Source organism: Nerophis lumbriciformis, linkage group LG09 (genome assembly GCF_033978685.3).
Source record: "Nerophis lumbriciformis linkage group LG09, RoL_Nlum_v2.1, whole genome shotgun sequence".
NCBI classification, from domain to species: Eukaryota; Metazoa; Chordata; class Actinopteri; order Syngnathiformes; family Syngnathidae; genus Nerophis; species Nerophis lumbriciformis.
Window position 1 is genome coordinate 10,505,625 of NC_084556.2, and position 23,270 is coordinate 10,528,894.

At 38.3% G+C, this 23,270-nt stretch overlaps 1 protein-coding gene across 1 annotated transcript; it reads right to left on the minus strand.

Moving 5' to 3' along the window:
- Positions 1-1,729: 1,729 nt before the first annotated feature.
- LOC133607737 (hexokinase-2-like) lies at positions 1,730-22,217 on the minus strand. Its single transcript, XM_061962651.2, has 11 exons — positions 22,123-22,217; positions 19,202-19,282; positions 13,755-13,917; positions 12,377-12,525; positions 12,175-12,294; positions 10,717-10,812; positions 10,438-10,540; positions 8,914-9,097; positions 7,068-7,223; positions 4,523-4,756; positions 1,730-4,395 (listed from the first exon to the last, which is right to left on the minus strand). The coding sequence occupies exons 2-11, from the start codon at positions 19,280-19,282 to the stop codon at positions 4,206-4,208; spliced, it is 1,476 nt and encodes a 491-aa protein (XP_061818635.1). The 5' UTR covers positions 22,123-22,217; the 3' UTR covers positions 1,730-4,205.
- Between the last annotated feature and the right edge of the window lie 1,053 nt (positions 22,218-23,270).

Consider the following 23,270-nt stretch of genomic DNA (forward strand, 5'->3'; position numbering starts at 1 on the left):
GTACAAATCACAAATAATCCTCTGGACAAAACACTTCAAGTTTGTTGAAAATTCTGAGGAAATTGCTTCAGCTTCAAAAACACAATGAGCTTAGACTTGGTCTCAGTGTAGCTACTAAGCCAGGATTAAACTTTAGGTCACAGTCTTTCTGGGACTGAACAAAAAAAAACACAATATGTCTTCTCGGTATCAAATACCTCCTTTGTCATGTCCACGTATCAATCCAGCGCTAACTCAACAAACCGTAAGAAACGGAGGTAAAAACTATTCAAAAGGGTTAAGTTCACTCTTCTTGTGTTTTACAGAGACATTTTGGGGCAACGAGGGTGCCAAATGGCGACGTATTCGAAGCAGAAGACATAACACGGCAGGTTTTAAGTTTCATGAGGTTCGAGGAGGAGGAGCCACAATCACCCTTTACTGTGTACCTCTTGTATAAACCGTTTGCTTGCCTAACAGAATTGCTATTGTGACATCAAGTGGACACATTTAGAACAGCAGTTCCTTTCTTTAAAAAAAAAAAAAGCAGCTAATTTCAATACTTGGGCAAACTCATCCAACAACCACTGCGCTAGAGTTAAAAGTGTGACAAACAACTGAAAAATAGCCCAAAAAAAGAGTTGAAAGTACTTTTCAACTCAGAATGTAACTATTTTTGCCCAGCTTTAAAAAGGCTTGACATATTTATTAAAACTGAAGGCCAAAGACAAAATGTACAATTAGTTTCCCTTCAACCTCAAGTCACAAACTGTGTGTGCACGTACAAAATGATACAATCCTGCAATCAGCCATTGTAGGTGACTTATGGTGTGATTTATTGTCATGACTACAGTAATCGCCATGCCGTCCTCGATTTCCAAGTGCTCTTTGTGTATTTGAATAGTGTGGAAGAGGGATGCACCATTTTTGGGGGGTGAAAAATAAGCTGCTGTTTGCATGTTTGGAACAGTGCCTCTCATTTCTTACTTCTCACCCCCATGAATATAAATCATTTGTCTATAAAAATACACCTGTGCAAAACATCGTATCCTAATTAGCGTTAAAGAAAACAAGAAGAAATATAAACTTGAAACAAAAAAAGAAAAAACAAAGCCAAGAACAACTAACTTTTTTAGTATGTAAAATAAATTATTTAAAATATCCATCCATCCATTTTCTACCGCTTATTCCCTTTGGGGTCGCTGGAGCCTATCTCAGCTACAATCGGGCGGAAGGCGGGGTACACCCTGGACAAGTCGCCACCCCATCACAGGGCTATTTAAAATAAATTAAGTGAAATAATAATAAATAAATCCTTATTTAAACCATAAACACGGGGACCCCTCCTATTTGAGAAAAACTGGTTTAAGAAATGATACATCAACTGTCCTGATTTTGAAATGCACTGCATAAATTGAATAACCCAGTAGTTTCATGTGAAAAAGGCTTTTATTCAACTTTTTAAATGCCCATCCATCCATCCATTTCCTACCGCTTATTCCCTTTGGGGTCGCGGGGGGCGCTGGAGCCTATCTCAGCTACAACCGGGCGGAAGGCGGGGTACACCCTGGACAAGTCGCCACCCCATCACAGGGCTATTTAAAATAAATTAAGTGAAATAATAATAAATAAATCCTTATTTAAACCATAAACACGGGGACCCCTCCTATTTGAGAAAAACTGGTTTAAGAAATGATACATCAACTGTCCTGATTTTGAAATGCACTGCATAAATTGAATAACCCAGTAGTTTCATGTGAAAAAGGCTTTTATTCAACTTTTTAAATGTTTTATTATAAATCCAGGTTACATTCATGTCGTGACGCAAATGGTGTACCAGCCGTTCCTGAATTGTGGTAAAAAGCAATCCAAGTGCACTAAATATGGAGTTCAAAATGAGTGAAAGTACAGAGTCCGTTTTGTATACAGAGGAGCCTCGAAAAGTAGAACACATTTCGAGAAGATTTTTCTGGAAAAGCAGGAAGTGAAACCTCCAGAAATCAAACAAGACCTTAAGAGTGTTTTACTTTTTGTGACTCTTAGTGCTGTGAACACACTAGCGGTGAGGGATGCCGTCAAGCTGAAGAAAGAGTCCTAACGGGTCCTTTTGGCTCATGGGACTCCGGAGGCAGCGGACAGGTACCGACAGGCCAAGCGGTGTGCAGCTTCAGCGGTCGTGGAGGCAAAAACTGGTACATTAGAGGAGTTCAGGGAAGCCATGGAAAATGACTTCCGGACGGCTTCGAAGCGATCCTACCACCATTCGTCGCCTCAGGAAGGGGAAGCAGTACACTGTCAACATTGTGTATGGTGAGGATGGTGTGCTGCTGATCTCGACTGCGGATGTTGTGGATCGGTGGAGGGAATCCTTCAAAGACCTCCTCAATTTCACCAACTTGTCTTCCTATGAGGAAGCAGTGCCTGGGGAATCATTGGTGGGCTCTCCTATTTCTGGGGCTGAGGTTACCGTTGTAGTTAAAAAGCTCCTCAGTGGCAAGGCCCCGGGGGTGAATGAGATCCGCCCGAAGTTCCTTAAGGCTCTGGATGCTGTGGGGCTGTCTTGGTTGACAAGACTTTGCAACATCGCATGGACATCGGGGGCGGTACCTGTAGATTGGTAGACCGAGGTGGTGGTTCCTCTCTAAAAGAAGGTGAAGCGGAGGGTATGTTCCAACTATCGTGGGATCACATTCCTCAGCCTTCCCGGTAAGGTCTATTCAGGTGTACTGGAGAGGAGGCTACGCCGTATAGTCGAACCTCGGATTCAGGAGGAACATTGTGGTTTTCGTCCTGGTCGTGGATCGGCTTTATACAAACCCCGTTTCCATATGAGTTGGGAAATTGTGTTAGATGTAAGTATAAACAGAATACAATGATTTGCAAATAATTTTCAACCCACATTCAGTTGAATATGCTACAAAGACAACATATTTGATGTTCAAACTGATAAACATTTTTTTTTTCGATCTACGTTCCCATCCTCACCTATGGTCATGAGTTTTGGGTTATGATCGAAAGGACACGATAACGGGTACAAGCGTACAAAATGACTTTCCTCAATTAGGTGGCGGGGCTCTCCCTTAGAGATAGGGTGAGAAGATCTATCATCCGGGAGGAGCTCAAAGTAAAGCCACTGCTCCTCTACATCGAGAGGAGCCACATGAGGTGGTTCGAGCATCTGGTCAGGATGCCACCCGGATGCCTTCCTGGCGAGGTGTTTAGAGCACGTCTGACCGGTAGGAGGCCACGGGGAAGACCCAGGACACGTTGGGAAGACTATATTATTGTAAATAATGTAAATAATTCAATGTGGTGATCTTGTGTGATGACTGTATTATGATGATAGTATATATCTGATAGTATATATCTGTATCATGAATCAATTTAAGTGGACCCCGACTTAAACAAGTTGAAAAACTTATTCGGGTGTTACCATTTAGTGGTCAATTGTACGGAATATGTACTTCACTGTGCAACCTACTAATAAAAGTCCCAATCAATCAATCAGTCTCTCGGCTGGCCTGGGAACGCCTCGGGATCCCCTGTGAGGAGCTGGACGAATTGGCTGGGGAGAGGGAAGTCTGGGCTTCTCTACTTAGACTGCTGCCCCCGCAAACCGACCTCGGATAAGCGGAAGGAAATTAATGGATGGATGGTTGTGCGGCACCAATTGATAAGACTGCACATACGGCTGCAGTTACCATTTGAGGCCAGCAGGGGGTGAAAGCCTGCACCACAAAGCTAAACTTTCCCTTAGAAGGATGTTTAAAAAGATAATGTTTTTTTCTACCCCCTTTGACAGATATTCTTTGAATTGAGTAAAATATTGGTTGGAATAAATAAAAATAGCCTATTCAAATCATTGTATTATATTAATGATCCGTAGTTTTTCTGAATACATTCAAATGTTTTCCTCAAAACAAATAAACAAGTAAATTTAGTCCTTTGATTCGTAATTTCCTTTATTCCAAGCCAATTTGAAACAGAATACATTAAATTATTAAATAAATGAACCTTTGTGTGTGAATGTGAGTGTGAATGTTGTCTGTCTATCTGTGTTGGCCCTGCGATGAGGTGGCGACTTGTCCAGGGTGTACCCCGCCTTCCGCCCGATTGTAGTTGAGATAGGCTCCAGCGTGACCCCGAAGGGAATAAGCGGTAGAAAATGGATGGATGGAAATGAACCTATTTAATGTGGTGCCAGGTGTTTTGCGTGTCTGCCCTCATCAGTCTTCGTCCTCCTCGTCGCTGTCTTCGCCGTCACTGTCCTCTAACAGTCGGGACTGTTGAGCTAGCCTCTGCGCCACGGCCGTTACCATGGCAGCGCCTTTCCCGCTGCCGTCCTCCGAGAGAAGGTAGGTGATGTCACACTTGGGGGCCAGGAGGCTCACTGTGGCCTGTAGCTCCTCACTGAAACTAGAAAAAGCAACACTAAAATACAATAATAGTTCTTATTTAGATAATTAAAATGTTTATTAGACAAGATATCCCTCCAAATATTTGGCATAATTCACACAATGTATTTAATAATAATGTGTCTTACTTGGGGTGTTTTCTGTACACAGTCCCATCAATCCCCACAGTTGTTTTGAGTTGGTCCAGGCCACGGTTGACCCGAATACGGTTGGCGAGGGTCGCCAGGGCTGCGGCGCAGAGGCAGGCCGAGCGCGAGGAGATGGCGTCGCAGACCAGACGCACCACGCGCACGTCAATCGGGTCCCATGTCAGACCCAACTTGGTCAGAATTCTGCTTCCGTTGTCCAGGCCGACGTCCTCCCTGAAGTGGAGAGCAAACAGGAAGTTATAAACACAACACATACATGGCCGGTCAAACGTTTTACAACATGTCATAAATTTACATTTTTTAAATGATTTTGCCTTTACAGCATACACATTGTTACACAACCACAAATGATTTGAAATACATAAACCAATTAACTAATCAGCATGTAAATTAAGTGTTGTGTTTCAGCTTAAATTAAGAAGTTAGACACAAATATGGCATTTACCATTTCCAAATTACAATTACAACTACATTATGTACCATATATAATGTCCTTTTCATTTTTAGTGATTCAATTGACAAAATTGTAAACATTTTGTTCTCTAATCTCAATTTAATAAAAGCCCATGGGCTTCATTTACTGTCAATTATTTTTATACAAATGTTAAACGTTTGGGAACACACAATGCTAATATTAATGCTTTTATTTCTAAATGGTAAATTACATTATTTTTTAACAGCTTTTTAAGACGTCATGTTTTTTTCTTCCTACAGTTAAAACACTTCCTTGTGGTCTACATAACATGGAATGATGGCTCTTAGGTCTATATTTTGCATAGATTATGTTTTACAGATCATCTTCAAGCCACTTTCTAATCTTTTTTTTCAAGATGTGCCATTTTGTGGGCAGTCTTATTTACGTGCCTCCACTTCGAAAGTGTGTTCTACCCGTCAGCCACGTTTTAGCCCTTCCATATCGAGTTTACTGATAGATATAAGTTAGTACTATACACTAATGTGTATTAGCAACAGCGGATGATGCAAACAAGAGGATAGCGAAAAAGAAAGAGCTAATTGACAACAGCCTCAGACTAAAATGGCGGACTCACGCAGAGCACTTTGGGTAAATGTATATCATATATGTATAACCCGCTGACGTCATCGGTGTGAAAAACATCACAGGACAGAGAAAAATCCAAACGGCTCGTTTAGAGGAAGTATGAAATGAAGATAATATTGTTTATAAACACCTCCGCAACACCTCTATGGTTTGATTTTAAAGTTTTGGGACTTTTGCAGATTGCAAATACATAAAAACAGGTAAAGGAAAAGTTAATTTTGCATAATAGGTCCCCTTTAAATAAAAGTTGCAAGTCTATACTTGAATTGCAATATGATTTATTGATTGATCTATTTCTAATCCATTAACTAAAGCATAACAACATGTCATATTTAATAAGGATGTTCAGTATTAGTACCAGTAAACATGTTTGGACGTCCATCCATCCATCCATTTTCTACCGCTTATTCCCTTTGGGGTCGCGGGGGGTGCTGGAGCCTATCTCAGCTACAATCGGGCGGAAGGCGGGGTACACCCTGGACAAGTCGCCATCTCATCGCAGGGCCAACACAGATAGACAGACAACATTCACACTCATATTCACACACTAGGGCCAATTTAGTGTTGCCAATCAACCTATCCCCAGGTGCATGTCTTTGGAGGTGGGAGGAAGCCGGAGTACCCGGAGGGAACCCACGCAGTCATGGGGAGAACATGCAAACTCCACACAGAAAGATCCTGAGCCCGGGATTGAACCCCAGACTACTCAGGACCTTCGTATTGTGAGGCAGATGCACTAACCCCTCTTCCACCGTGCTGCCCATGTTTGGACGTATTGAAAATAATTTTCATGGGTTTTGTACATTCACAGGACTGTAGAAAAATTAAAATCAAAATGTTTCTTTCCATTTTGAAAGGAAAGAAACATTTACAGTATTTAATGTAGTTTTCAACCTGACCACTGGATGGTAGCTAAGGGCTTGATTTTGAAGGTCATAGACAGAGATGCTTTAATCTCTAAGTGTTTGTTTTCAAAGACTAAACTATTATTTAAAATTTCCTATAGTAAGGATAAATGTGATCAGAGTGTAGTTTTCACACCTGACCACTGGATGGCAGCCAAGGGCTTGATTTTGAAGGTCATAGATAGAGATGCTTTAATCTCTAAGTGTTTGTTTTCAAAGACTAAATTATTACTTTAAATTTCCTATATTAAGGATAAATATGTGATCAAAATAGTGTGGATTAGCATCTAATTAAAAATGTATTATTATTATCTTCTCACGGTACAACACTAAATAAAACTTGAATATACTTTAGAGTAGTCAGTGTATGGCTAAAATAACCCAACACACACGATTAGTGTGTGAATGAAAATAAAATCTATACAAGCTGCACACGGGCTACTCCAAAGTACATCAAAGTATGTAATGTTTTTAGGAGATTTAATCAAATTACTTTTGCGAGGTACTGCGTCAAAATCCACCCCCAAAAAACCACTACATGACCCTGAGTCCTACTCACTCTTCAATGTCCGAGATGTATTTTGTCTCAAAGCTGTCCGGTGTCAACAGCGCTTCCGATGTCTGTCCCTTGAACAGCAAATGGTCCTTAGTCATCTTCACCAGCAGCAGACGTACAATCTCCCCCAAATACATGCCGCTGATCATCTTCTCAAAGCTGCACAGCAACAGCAGACATATTTTCGTATTCATCTCCACAAGGAAAAAAATGTTGTTTGAAAAAAGTATTGCTGTAAATTTTTTGTGTGAAATATGTGCATCCTGCATTGTGGGGATTTCCTATATTACAAACCCCGTTTCCATATGAGTTGGGAAATTGTGTTAGATGTAAATATAAACGGAATACAATGATTTGCAAATCCTTTTCAACCCATGTTCAAACTCATAAACTTTTTTTTTTTGCAAATAATAATTAACTTACAATTTCATGGCTGCAACACGTGCCAAAGTAGTTGGGAAAGGGCATGTTCACCACTGTGTTACATGGCCTTTCCTTTTAACAACACTCAGTAAACGTTTGAGAACTGAGGAGACACATTTTTTAAGATTCTCAGGTGGAATTCTTTCCCATTCTTGCTTGATGTACAGCTTAAGTTGTTCAACAGTCCGGGGATCTCCGTTGTGGTATTTTAGGCTTCATAATGCGCCACACATTTTCAATGGGAGACAGGTCTGGACTACAGGCAGGCCAGTCTAGTACCCGCACTCTTTTACTATGAAGCCACGTTGATGTAACACGTGGCTTGGCATTGTCTTGCTGAAATAAGCAGGGGCGTCCATGGTAACGTTGCTTGGATGGCAAACTATGTTGTTCCAAAACCTGTATGTACCTTTCAGCATTAATGGCGCCTTCACAGATGTGTAAGTTACCCATGTCTTGGGCACTAATACACCCCCATACCATCACAGATGCTGGCTTTTCAACTTTGCGCCTATAACAATCCGGATGGTTCTTTTCCTCTTTGGTCCTGAGGACACGACGTCCACAGTTTCCAAAAACAATTTGAAATGTGGACTCGTCAGACCACAGAACACTTTTCCACTTTGTATCAGTCCATCTTAGATGAGCTCAGGCCCAGCGAAGCCGACGGCGTTTCTGGGTGTTGTTGATAAACGGTTTTCGCCTTGCATAGGAGAGTTTTAACTAGCACTTACAGATGTAGCGACCAACTGTAGTTACTGACAGTGGGTTTCTGAAGTGTTCCTGAGCCCATGTGGTGATATCCTTTACACACTGATGTTGCTTGTTGATGCAGTACAGCCTGAGGGATCGAAGGTCACGGGCTTAACTGCTTACGTGCAGTGATTTCTCCAGATTCTCTGAACCCTTTGATGATATTACGGACCGTAGATGGTGAAATCCCTAAATTCCTTGCAATAGCTGGTTGAAAAAGTTTTTTCTTAAACTGATCAACAATTTGCTCACGCATTTGTTGACAAAGTGGTGACCCTCGCCCCATCCTTGTGTGTGAATGACTGAGCATTTCATGGAATCTACTTTTATACCCAATCATGGCACCCACCTGTTCCCAATTTGCCTGTTCACCTGTGGGATGTTCCAAATAAGTGTTTGATGAGCATTCCTCAACTTTATCAGTATTTATTGCCACCTTTCCCAACTTCTTTGTCATGTGTTGCTGGCATCAAATTCTAAAGTTAATGATTATTTGCAAAAAAAAATGTTTATCAGTTTGAACATCAAATATGTTGTCTTTGTAGCATATTCAACTGAATATGGGTTGAAAATGATTTGCAAATCATTGTATTCCATTTATATTTACACAATTTCCCAACTCATATGGAAACGGGGTTTGTACATCATTTTTGAGTTCCCCGTTGGAACGTACGTGTGGATGCCGGGGTTGATGGACGTCTTGTCTACGATGACGTCAAACTCCGTCTGGATGTCTTTCAGCGAGCCGTTATCTCCGAAGCCCCCCCACTCGGTGTTGATGCACATGCGTCCGTCCGAGCTCTCGATGCGCTTCACGTTCTTAGTCTCCTCCATGTAGCACGCGTTGGTACCCGTGCCTATAGAAGACAAACATTTCGTCAGAAGATGTCATAGACCTCTTGTAATACAGTCAAACCTGTCTATGTGTCTTACTGTATATGGTCTTTGATACTTTTTTGTGTCCTGTCATGATGAACATGTCTACACAATTCTTGCAAATGGTAGTTTTTGGGTGTGCTAAAGCCTCCCAAAATATTTGTTAAGTATTAGTAAATAATACACATACAAATAAATGTAATATCTCAAGCAGGTTAGATTAGACAAGGCAAGTTTATTTTAGAGCACAATATGTACGCAAGACAATTCAAAGTGCTTTACACATGTATAAAAATACGAGAAGGCGAAGAACATCAGAAATAAAAACAAAATCATCTTAAAAATAATCTTGAATTAACCTGATTTACTTTGTAACTTATAACATAAAGCTAATAAGTGTATGTTTTTTTAGATAGTTTAGCATATATTCACATACATTGTATTAGTTTTAGTATCTCTAAATGTACAAACTGGCCAATGTATCAAGTTCCATATTTATTGCATCAAAATCGCTTTCATCCTCCTCTCCTGGCTTCCGTTTGCTCCAACGTCTCACTCTTCCTTCGTGCTCGCTTCTATAAGCAGTAGTATATTTAGCTTCAAAAGTATAAGGTTGTAAATTCTCATTTGTCTAAAAATAATCATCTTTGTTGTCTGTTACCAAGTCTGCCATAATTAGAAAACATTCCGGAAGTAGGAACACACATGTTATCAGAAGTCAGACGTGCACTGCTATGGAAACAGAAATCAATGCGCGGAAAAAATCAGTCCGGGAAATGATTAAAATGATCAAAATACGGTAAATATTCAACATATTACATATTTCTATGAACGTGTCTGTTACTACATTATATATAGACTTGCAGTGTGTATAGAAAACATTGCTGGAGGGTTTTGAAGTTGTTTTAGAGGGTTTTAAAGGGGACTCACTAGCCGCATCTTTCAAGCGTTTTTTTTATCATCTTTAAAATCGTACAAAAAAGACGTGTGTTCTTATCCCTCATAATGATTGTGAACGATAGGTAACATTCCAAAAAAAGTGCAGTTCCCTTTAAACAAAGGGAGAAAACATGAAATTGTGTTTCAAATAGAATTGAGGGATGTGTGACCATGTTCGTGTGTCAGTGAATGCGCTGCCGCTGTTAAGTGAGGACACAACTGAGCTATCAATCAAGCTATTAATATCATATATCATTGCGGTAAATTTCATAGTAGTTGCTGCTATAAGGGATAGAAAATCTTGCTGCTGTAGACATCACTTTTCTCTTTAGTGGCCGCTGACACAGGTTTGACTGTATTTCTGGTGTAAATGCAAGCTCACCGATGATCATGCCAATCTCGCAGCTTTGGTCCTTGTAGCCGCAGCTCATCAAGGTGCCCACAGTGTCGTTTACCATAGCTATGGAACCGATATCCTCATCATCCTGCAGACGTGCAGAGCAAAAGCCAGGCGCTTAGTTGGGCTGTGAGTTCTCTTTATCGTTGGTCATTACCCAAAGGCTACTTGCCCAAGTAATTGCTTAGTTTCTAATATAAACATCGACACTAGACTCATTACACAACTAAAAGTTCCAATCTTTTCTTGACTGAATGAACTCACCTTTCTTCTGTGTATGGCTTCTTTCAGTAGCCCCACCACATCTTCTCCAACCACTCCAGAGCACTGGAAGCCTTTGGTCCAACGAATCAAGATACACTGTATAATATAAAACAGACAGAATTATAAAAAAGTGCATATTATAGATTATGGCTTTTAATTATTATTTAACAATTATTTGATCATGTTTCTGTTTTTGTGTGCATGTCAAAGTATACTTTATTTTCTGTAATATTATTTCTAGAGATGTCCCGATTCCCAATCATGGGTTCTACCAGCTAATAAATTGCCAAGCCTAGACGACCATTAGCACAGCTGTGTCCCAGTGCTTACATGTTTTAAATTGTACTTGGGTAAAATATTCCTTTATAAGAGATGCATGCTCATGAAGACACAATTACAGTTCCATATCCCTTGTTACACACAGGCAGGAGTTGCATGAATTCCAAAAAGGTGGTGCATGTCTTGCCAAAACACCAGCTCAAATTTGAGAGCAATCTACAACGAACGCTTCGTCTAGGCACAGTTCAAAGCTGCTTTTAATATACTTAATCCTCACCTCCATAGTGTAAAATAAACTTAATGTATGACGCACAGACAGACAGACAGACAGACAGACAGACAGACAGACAGACAGACAGACAGACAGACAGACAGACAGAGACAGACAGACAGACAGACAGACAGACAGACAGACAGACAGACAGACAGACAGAGCAGGATGAGACAAGAAGCTAACCACTAAAACTTCAATGTAAAGTAGGGGTGATCGATCCAGTTGTCGATACTGTCGATAACTAGGTACCAAAACCAAAGAGTAATTATGGGTAGATAAATATTTTAGCTTTTTCTTATGATTACAAAATAATTTTTTTGTCGTGTTTGTTATTGTTGGCAAAGTCAGGGAGTATGTCTCTGGATACAGGAAGGCTTTGAGGGCAAAACCCAAAGAATTTAAAAGGGGGCCAGTAGTAGTTTTTGCTTTTATTTAGTTATTGTGCACTAGTATTTTTTTTTGTTAAAACTTCGTATTCAATACCACAAATTTAATAAATCTGATTAACAACAGTACTACAAAATCCTAACTTCAACAAAATAAGCTTTGTAAAAATGTGTTATGTTTTCAGTTTTAGAATAGAAGAAAATCGCCAAAAATGTTAATTGATTGTTATTTCTTTGAATTATTAATTCTAGGAGAGGTATTTTGAAAAGTGCTAGAAGTCTAAAATTTTACAATATTATATTGGTAATGTATTATAGTGTTGTCTGTATTTCAACCAAAAAGCTTGATTTATTTTTTGTAATTGTTTTTAGGACTACCGTACTTTTCTATAATGTTTTTGTGATTTTTATTTGTAAATTTATAATGTATTTTATTTAATTTTATTGCATAATTGTTAATTTTACTATTTATTTCAGTTTTCTCTCTTTTTCAGGAAATACATCTTCAGTGTGTAACACCTTGTCGATATTCTTCTGATCGCAGGGGAAGGAGAAGGTGAAGCCGAGAGGGAGACGTCTCCCCTTCAGATTCTTCGAGGCCAGAAATTCACCTAGACAGGTGGCGATGTGGTCAAACAACTGGGAACAAAAAGAGCGAGACCGACATTTAATGCTAGCCACAACAATACTCCTCTTTTGTTAAACACTGTCAGTGATTCACCTGTTTACCGCTTCCCAGCATCATCTCCTTAGGGATGGCGCAGATCTGACTGTCCATCTTTAGCATCTTCTGCTCCTCCTCCACCACTCGTACATGGAGCACCCGGAAGTTTGTCCCGCCGAGATCTAAAGCCAAGAAGTCGCCTTTTTCTGCAGGGAGCAACATTGTCTTTCATTTGGTATGGGTGCATTTACTTCCCCCATATGCACCTAATGGCAGCACCATTACTCAACAGATTCAAGAAGGGGAGCTATTTTTTTGTGCTAAGGTTTTTGTGGCCCTAAATAAGATTTAGTTTGTGGCCCCATTTCGGTCTTTATTATTACTTGTGTGACACTCTAGAGCAGGGGTTTCCAAACTTTTTGAATTGGGGGCCATATTGGGCTAAAAAAAATTGGGCCAGCGGCCGAAAGCCAAATGCATTTAGGTAAGTAAGTAAAGCAAGTACCGGTAGTAGATTTAGCTTTGGGAGACTGTGTGTATGTGTGTGTGTGTGTGAGTGTGTGTAAAAGACACAACCAACAATCAAGTACGGTACGTTCATAATTAGATAAGTAGAAATAATGTATTAATATTATTATGAAAATATTTATCTTAACTGTACTATAAATAATCACAAAACAATAAAGGGAAATACTATGTTGACAATGCAATATGTTCAATAGTCATGTGTTTATATTCCAGATAATGTTCAATGTTTAAATGAAGAGGTAAAAAATAAGCTACTAGTTCCAAGGGGAAAATAACTGTTTGAAATCTCCTACCACAGAGAAGCCAATTCAGAACGGCTTTGCCGCTTTGACATTTGTTGAAAAAGTAAACAGAACACAAAAGATAGGCAAAAGGTATTTATAAAAAACAAAAAACAAAAACATGTCTTTGGACATTTTAACTTTGGACAAAATGTTCAGTTACAATATAAACTTAAATAGTATGGTTGTTTTAGGAATACAGTTGTAATGCTGTTATTTTTAATTATGGCTGGGCGATATCACGCAGCGTATGATGTGCGTCATTGAAGTCTCCGTAAACATGCATGGGCCGAGGGTGAGCTCAAGAGGATGCACTGTGCGTCGCCGGTCCGGCGCATGGAAAGAGCAAACGGTCGTAACAAAGGTACATCCAAAGATACCGGTATGGCGGTATTGTCTCAAATATATATCACTTTCTAAAATAGTATTAACTATAATACCGGTATACCGCCCAGCCCGATTGTTTGTCATTTTTATATTGCTCACAGTCACTGGGAGGCATATTTGCATTGATGCTATGGTTTGCTATGATGTACTGTGATGCACAAGCTGCTTGCCGACAGCAACTTTCAGCATTCACACAAAAATTATGACGAATTGCAAAAAAAATGTTGTGAAAACGTTACCTGTTCCGTCTGGCGTTGCCGTGACGAAAGTGGGCAGCATCTGGACGGATGCCTTGTGATGGCTGTGTTTGCCCAAGCCTCGCTTCAGTTCTCGTTCCAGTCGAGCCGAAACTTTCTGTAGGTCCTCCAGAGACAAAGTGAACTGGTTCAGGTAAGTTTTCACCTGCAAAGAGATAAAGGGAGAACATTTGAAATACGTTTTTTAAAACTTATTTTGCACTCACGAACATGTCAAATATTCCCACCAATACCAGAAACAAGGCGTGTGTTTAGACTTTTTGCAGGTAGTTTTTTTAATGTTTTTTTTAAATAACATTTTTGAAGGTCAAAATCATTTAATTAAATTAATTCTACCCATGAGTTGTTTGCGAGCATATTGCTCAATTCAATAGACAAAATCTACTGGATGGACACAAATAAAGGCTGCTGCATTATCTTGAATTATAAAATATTGTAAATATGAAAAGAACATTGAGAAAAGCAAATTACTTTTGTTTGTGTTTCATACATTCTGCTATAAAAACAAGCTTAATATGTGCAGGAAAACATGGATAGTTACGACCACCTAGAGACAAAAGCAACAATTCACACGTCTTTTCCTGTTTCCTCTAGAAGCCAGAAAGGCTTTTGCACATAAACTTGAACCAAACAAGGAGGGGAACTCACAAAACAAAGGCACAGTAACTAAAAATGCTAAAATAATAATTCAGTAAATCCTACACGTAAATAATTTATGTTAACACATTTTCTTTGCTGCATTGATGCTGTTGTACGGTTTTATAAAGAGCAGGAAGAGTAAAAAAGTTAGATGAAGTTAGCCTAATTTGCAAGATAGGTTAATAAGGTATGAAAAACTACAGCTACAATGTGTTTTACTTGAAGAATTGTTATTCTAGAACTAAAGGTTGACACAAACAGAGGTTTACGATAAGTGTGTGTTCACTGTTCTGATTGCAACACAGTGACAGGATGGCACAGGACCAGTTTCATCACATCCTGCTACTGTTGGCGAGCTTCCTTTCTAGCTTTTAGGGTACAGTATATAATGGTCACCCAGTCTAAAACAATGATCATATTATCAATTATTTTCAGCTCATGCAAAGTATCTCTTTGCTTGGCTCTTTGATCTTCTATTATGTTTCCCATTTCTTCCTAAAGCTAATTGTGTCCTTGTATGAAACATTCCAGTAGTTTTCCAAAAGACATGTCTTCTCATGCCCCCCTTCTCTCTCAGTCCTTGCTATGAATACACCATATTTTACCCTCCCACATATTCTTGTCTGTACATGCTTACACCTTACTTGATTCCTCTACCATGACTGTAGATTACAAAATAATGGCATCAGTGAGTCCACTCCCCGTATTTAAGCTTTAAAAAAATATGCTCTCAAGATATGATCAAGACAATTCAATGCATTTGTAACTACATGTGCAAGTACCAAAGAAAATGCACTAAATTTGATTACTGGTTACTGTACTATGTCCTCCTTAGACCATGCAACTATGAATCCCATTGTGCTGTGGCCTAACAAAGAACAAGTTCACATCCAAGTGTTTTAATATAACTGTTAAAACTATAGCTGACAGCACATACTGCGATAAATGTAAATTATTTCTTATGAACTTGGCCCTTATGTCTACTGCAAAAAAAACCACACACATTTTCTGCCCAAATCTTATTGTGGTATAATTATTTCATCCAAGAGAAATATTCAATACAAACAATTGATTTTTCCGTGAAACGCCTTGCTATTTACATTATAACGAACCCTTGGGTCCCTCAAAGAATACTGTGCTTCCTGCTTAAGGCACATACAAATATTAGCAGGCTAAGCAAACTACCCTCAGCAAAGTAGTTTGCCTTTTAGAGAAACACAATTTAAACCATACCTTTACATAGTATAAGAATGTGTGTGTGTGAATGGGTGAATGTGGAAATAGTGTCAAAGCGCTTTGAGTTCCTTAAAAAGGTAGAAAAGCGCTATACAAGTACAAACTCCATTTCTATATGAGTTGGGAAATTGTGTTTGATGTAAATATAAACGGAATACAATGATTTGCAAATTATTTTCAACCCATATTCAGTTGAATATGCTACAAAGACAACATATTTGATGTTCAAATTGATAAACATTTTTTTGTTGTTGCAAATAATCATTAACTTTAGAATTTGATGCCAGCAACACGTGACAAAGAAGTTGGGAAAGGTGGCAATAAATACTGATAAAGTTGAGGAATGCTCATCAAACACTTATTTGGAACATCCCACAGGTGAACAGGCAAATTGGGAACAGGTGGGTGCCATGATTGGGTATAAAAGTAGATTCCATGAAATGCTCAGTCATTCACAAACAAGGATGGGGCGAGGGTCACCACTTTGTCAACAAATGCGTGAGCAAATTGTTGAACAGTTTAAGAAAAACTTTTCTCAACCAGCTATTGCAAGGAATTTAGGGATTTCACCATCTACGGTCCGTAATATCATCAAAGGGTTCAGAGAATCACTGCACGTAAGCAGCTAAGCCTGCGACCTTCGATGCCTCAGGCTGTACTGCATCAACAAGCGACATCAGTGTGTAAAGGATATCACCACATGGGCTCAGGAACACTTCAGAAACCCACTGTCAGTAACTACAGTTGGTCGCTAAATCTGTAAGTGCATGTTAAAACTCTCCTATGCAAGGCAAAACCCGTTTATCAACAACACCCAGAAACGCCGGCGGCTTCGCTGGGCCTGAGCTCATCTAAGATGGACTGATACAAAGTGGAAAAGTGTTCTGTGGTCTGACGAGTCCACATGTCAAATTGTTTTTGGAAACTGTGGACGTCGTGTCCTCAGGACCAAAGAGGAAAAGAACCATCCGGATTGTTATAGGCGCAAAGTTGAAAAGCCAGCATCTGTGATGGTATGGGGGTGTATTAGTGCCCAAGACATGGGTAACTTACACATCTGTGAAGGCGCCATTAATGCTGAAAGGTACATACAGGTTTTGGAACAACATAGTTTGCCATCCAAGCAACGTTACCATGGACGCCCCTGCTTATTTCAGCAAGACAATGCCAAGCCACGTGTTACATCAACGTGGCTTCATAGTAAAAGAGTGCGGGTACTAGACTGGCCTGCCTGTAGTCCAGACCTGTCTCCCATTGAAAATGTGGGGCGCATTATGAAGCCTAAAATACCACAACGGAGACCCCCGGACTGTTGAACAACTTAAGCTGTACATCAAGCAAGAATGGGAAAGAATTCCACCTGACAAGCTTAAAAAATGTGCCTCCTCGGTTCCCAAACGTTTACTGAGTGTTGTTAAAAGGAAAGGCCATGTAACACAGTGGTGAACATGCCCTTTCCCAACTACTTTGGCACATGTTGCATCCATGAAATTCTAAGTTAATTATTATTTGCCAAAAATAAATAAAGTTTATGAGTTTGAACATCAAATATCTTGTCTTTGTAGTGCATTCAATTGAATATGAGTTGAAAAGGATTTGCAAATCATTGTATTCCGTTTATATTTACATCCAACCCATTTACCATTTACCATTTATGCTATATGGGAGTCTTAATGTCATAAAAACACCTCTCAAAATTGATTCATACGACAGGCTTTAACGCAAAGAATTTTTGGACTCGTTGTACCTGCTGTTCCAGTCAGCTTAGACATCGGAATGTAAGTATGTTAAAGGGGAAGTGCACTTTTCTTTTCTTTTTTTCCGCCTATCTTCCATTTTTTTTTTTAATGCATTCTAAATTTTAAATTAACATATATAAAAGTCTGCTTACAGCGGAGTCAATGGTCAATAGATCCTCTATTCCGCCCATAAAATCAAATAAACAACTATCCAAAAATCCCCAGCAATACTCCATTTACATTTCGTGACTTGAATATTAAGTATTAGTGATATTGTGGCAGCACGGTGGTAGAGGGGTTAGTGCGTCTGCCTCACAATACGAAGGTCCTGGGTTCGATCCTGCGCTCGGGATCTTTCTGCGTGGAGTTTGTATGTTCTCCCCTTGACTGCGTGGGTTCCCTCCGGATACTCCGGCTTCCTCCCACCTCCAAAGGCATGCACCTGGGGATAGGTTGATTGGCAACACTAAATGGTCCCTAGTGTGTGAATGTGAGTGTGAATGTTGTCTGTCTATCTGTGTCGGCCCTGCGATGAGGTGGCGACTTGTTCAGGGTGTACCGCGCCTTCCGCCCGAATGCAACTGAGATAGGCTCCAGAACCCCTCGCGACCCCGAACGGGACAAGCGGTAGAAAATTGATGGATGGATAGTGGTGTTGTTATTATAAGCGCTAACACAGACAAACTATTTATCGAGGCGACGTGATCACTTCCGTGTGTCCCTATGTTTATATCATTGAGTGTCTGCTGCTTCCTCGCTCCTTTGAAGTTTATTGTAGATCATAAATCATGTCCCTCATCTGAAAAGTCGATGGCTGAGGACATCATCTGACAAATTCGTACACTTTGACAGCCATTTAGGACCCGTAAATGGCCAGAACGACACGAAAAGACGCTTGGCCTGCTCGCCCACCCCGCAACCCATTTCTTCGAATGTGAGACATTTTTTACCTAAATGGGAAAATATGAACATCCTAGCAGTCGGCATCCTAATGACAGCAGACCTTGCACACTAAGTGATGTTTTTATTATGTTTGTTGGCTCTCATGAAGTCTGCAGTGAGTAATAATCAGTGATGAATAAAATACCCCAAAAAACCCCGCTGTGATGCATTTTTTAAGTTAATGCGCCGCGTATGCTTAAAATGATCAAAATACTTAAATATTACATGTTATTATGAACGTGCCCGTTACTAAAATACATATATACTTACATCATGTATATAAAACCTTTTTAGGGGCTTTATAGGCAGAATTGAGAGGCTCCCATAGGCTCCATTGTAAGCGGACTTTAGATTGCATTTATTTAATATTTAGAATGCATAACAATCGTCATTTCTCTCATAACGATTGTGAACGATAGGCAACATTCCAAAAAAGTGCAGGTCCCCTTTAATGTATTTTATCACATTATCAATAAACAATTGACCTGAGGAAAACTTACTCACCTAAAAAACACATTATTTGCCCAAAAAATTATTGCGGTTTAATTGTGTTACTCAAGACTATTATTTATTAAAATAATATATATATTACAGAGAATTGTCTTGCTATTTACAATATTATAAAGCTTTCAGGCCCTCAAGAAAAGAACACTGTACTTCCTGCTTAAGGTAGATACAAACATTAGCAGGCTAAGCTGAAGCAAACTACCTTGCCTTTTAAATACCAAATATATAACCATAATGTTCACAGTAATGTCATAATAAGAATACTTCACATAATATAGATTCATACAATTTACATAATGTTAAAGTCTGACTCTACTACTGTAAAGAATAAGTACTTTAAATATTATTTGAGCTGAGCATATTCACCTTATTGAGCGTGTCAGCAGGGATGCCGTCACTGTGCAGTGTGCAGATGTCTTCACTCCTTTTTGCCTTTTTGTTGCTCATCTGAACATAGGACATACAAAACAATTAAAAGACACAGTAAGAGTCTGCAGAATAAAAGTGTTTTGAGTGCCTGCCTAAACTCTAAATTCCCTTTTTCCACCTCCCAGAGCCAAAACTATACTGCAATCGTTTGACCACCTCAATACGCCTCCTCACAATACTGTGATCAATGTGGCTCTAAGCAATGGTTGAATTCACTCAACAAATAAGCACTTTCTCTATACCAGATATTCTCAAACTGTTGTACATGTACCACTAGTGGTACCCCAATAAGTCTGTAAATAAGTACTGTATATGGAGTATCCAGGAGATCGCAAAAAGCCGCTGCCTGACCAGGGCTCAGAAAATCTGCAAAGACTTCTCCCACCCCCACCAAGAACTGTTTTCACTGCTGGACTCTAGAAAGAGGTTACGCAGCCTCCGAAGCAGAACCCCCAGGTTCTGTAACAGCTTCTTCCCTCAGGCCGTAAGACTCTTGAACGCATCATAATTAAATTATCCCCTAATATCCCCCCAAAATGGATTAACTCGCTGGAATAAAAAAGACAATATAACATGCATCCATAAACGTGGACGCATGTGAAAAAGTGCAATATATTTATCTGTACAGAAATCCATTTATTTATTTATACATATTATATATATATATATATATTAATATATTATTTATATATATTTATTTATTTATATATGCACCTTATTGCTTTTTTATCCTGCACTAACATGAGCTTATGTAACGAAATTTCGTTCTTATCTGTGCTGTAAAGTTCAAATTTGAATGACAATAAAAAGGAAATCTAAGTCTAAGTCTAATCATTGTTGATGTTTGTGCAGTGTGTGTGATTTTACAGTGGCCAAAAGCCTTGTTTACAATGAATACTTATGCCAACCACGCTACTGTATTTCAATGTTGGTCATTATGGTGGCACTTGGAGAGCCAGATGTTTTCTGAGGTGGTTCTTGATGAAAAAAGTTTGAGAACCACTGCTCTCCATTTACTTTTTCATGCATCTTATATTGAATTGTGTGTAAGAGGGTGGAGGGTAAACATTAAATGTAAATGGCTCTTTAACACACCTTGATTATGCAATTGGAAACCAGTTTTCTAAATCTAGTCTAGGTGTGTAATAATAGATGATACAAGTAATCTCATATAAAAAAAACATACAACATAAGGTAGCAAGTAACACTTCAATAATGAATAAGGCTATATATGTTGTGGACCAAAAATCACTTCTAACATACTTGGCCAATAAAGCCAATTCTGATATTTTTTTTTACTGCTCGCTAGTGTTACCATATCTTGAGTTACGGTGTGACAATATGGGGAAATAACTACAAAAGTACACTTCATTCACTAACCGTGTTGCAAAAGCGATCGGTTAGAATAATACACAACATTAGCTATCAAAAACATTCCAAGCATTTATTTAGTGAATCAAAAATATTAAAATTTAATGATTTGGTGCATTTGCAGCTAAATGATGTGCAAAGCAAACATTTACCTGCTCCCCAAGAATGTACAACTATTATTCGTAACAAAAAAAGAATAAACATAACCTTAGAGAAAAATTTACTTTAAAACATTTGGTATGCACGTACACCACTTAAGACTTTTAGCATTACAGCATGTGGAATTAAATTATGGAATAGATTAAGCAAGACAAACAATGTACTGTTAGGATTTACTTTCAGAAACTGTTTATACTCAAAGAATAATCATCCTGACAAACATTTTGAACCTTATTGAAACATTTGATCTTCTTAATCATCTGAACCAACACTTACTTAGCTATTTATTTATGAGAACATATGTAATTAATATGTATTTACTACTCACTTTTCTAATTCACTTATTGTTAGACTAAGTAAAAACAAATATGTAAGAAATTACTATGAAACGAAAAGGGGTAGGATTAAATAAGGTCTGCTTCTTCCTACTACTTTTCGGACATGTTGTAATGGAAACGTGATGAATCATATTATAACTGTATGTGTTTTAAAATTAAACTAACACCATAACCACAAGGATCAGATCAAGTTTTTTTTAATTTTATTTTTTTTTACATATTTTGAGCCAAATTATTTGAGAAATCAGACTAATCTAGTGCATGCAAACGCGCTGAGTGTTGTACATTTGCTATGTTCAGAATTTGGAAGGACATTAAACAAAACACTTTGATAAAAAGTAAAGTTTTTGCTGTCAAAATATAAAACAAATGATAGATTAAAGTTCAAATAAACTTCATTAAGAAATACAATCCATCCAAGGGGGGTGCCCATCAAAAATTGCATGAAGTACAATAGTAGGTTTGTTGGTTGGAATTTTTTGGGTGGAGTGTTTATTTACTGTTCACAGTACAGTACGATGAATACACTTATTTTCTTTACTTACTCTCTACCTGGATACACCTATAAAACAAGCCTACGAGAGAGTGAGACACACCACACTAACAAATTAAGATGTTGATTCAAATGAACCTTTCTTTAATCCCACGAAATATGGCAATAGAGACTAATAAATATACTTATTGTATATTCCAGGTGTTCAACGGGAGCCATTCATGACAGAAGAGTTAAAGGAGGCACTCGAAAAGCAAACATTTAATAGTCTATCAGGTAAAACAGGTTTTTACAATGAATTCAAATATATCCTTATGGTTTGCTTTAAAAAGTAGACTCCAGGCTATTGGAATAAATGTGTGTTATCATAGACGCTAAATAATTTGTCTGAAAACTATTTTGTAAATGAGTTTAAACAGCCACTCTTGTACAATCTTCAGGTTCTAAATGAATAAAGTTAAAAGCAACAAAAAAGAAAAGCAGAAGCTGCTACTCACCTTTGGTATGTTCTCACAAACTCAACTCACCAACCAATTTCCTAAACTGGTGAACAGGACACAGTGACAGCTTACTTTGTGCATTGGTTTATAAAAAAGAAAAAAAGAAATGGAAAAAAAAACCAACTAAAACAATACTAGCAGACACATGAAGGGGGCAGTGTTTCCTTGCAGTTAACTTTGTCCTAGTTGGTGCAAGTGTGTATTGTGGAACTTTGGTGTTGCCTCAATTGTAAAAACAAAAAAAGGAAAAATAAGACATTTGGCATATTTTTAATAGAGACTGTTATTAACTGTTGCACAAATATGTACAAGGCATATCTTGAGCCAAAGTTGGAATTTTTTGATGACAAATGAGGAAGATAGCTTTATTTTCATTATCAAATTTGTTTTGATTTTATTTTTAATCACACAAACATTAACATTTTTCTTCAATAAAAAAACATTACAGGCTTTCAAATCTGTATAAATAAGATTTTTAAATAGGTCTAAATATACATGTGTCTGGATTCAAAGATCTCCAGATCAAGGGAAAATGTTATTGAATGAAGGTTTTTTTTTTTTTTAAATTAAAGGTTCCCTTTCTGGTAGCATTTTTAAATAATTGTTATTCTCTGTGCATTTTTTCTGTCTTTCTTTTCTAAAGAACTAATAAAATAAAATTTAAAAAAACTAAATTTGAAAATGCATGTTTTTCTTTGTACACCAAGATACTTCCTTCAATATAATGAATGGAAATGTTAGTAAATACAAATATAATAGCCACTTTAATACTAACCACTATTTCCGAGATGAAAAAAACATACAATACACTGTACTAAATGACACGGCATACAGTTACAGTAACTACAAAGTATGGCTGCAACAATAACTCGTTTAGAGTAAAAAGCTTATTTATATTCTGTTGATTCGATTGTTTAAGTGTAACTAATACAAACAGAGCCAGACGCATGGTGGGCCGGAACTTTAAATAGGCAGACATAGCACCCACACAACACCCCTGTGCAATGGTCGTGCAGAAACTGATATCCGTGTTAATTTTTATTAATGCACACGTGTTAAAAGTGCAATTTAAATGTAATGATGTGCATTTATTAGAATACAAGAATGAAGGTTATGCAAGCAGAAAAAATGTTGATTTTAACTAT

What these genes read in the sequence shown, in the direction of transcription:
- LOC133607737 (XM_061962651.2), bottom strand. Translation starts at nt 19,282, where the DNA reads ATGAGCAACAAAAAGGCAAAAAGGAGTGAAGACATCTGCACACTGCAC. An exon ending in AAGCCATACACAGAAGAAAG is followed by an intron (nt 10,541 to 10,716) that starts GTGAGTTCATTC and finishes GCACGTCTGCAG; the next exon opens with GATGATGAGGATATCGGTTC. An exon ending in GTGTACAGAAAACACCCCAA is followed by an intron (nt 4,396 to 4,522) that starts GTAAGACACATT and finishes TGCTTTTTCTAG; the next exon opens with TTTCAGTGAGGAGCTACAGG.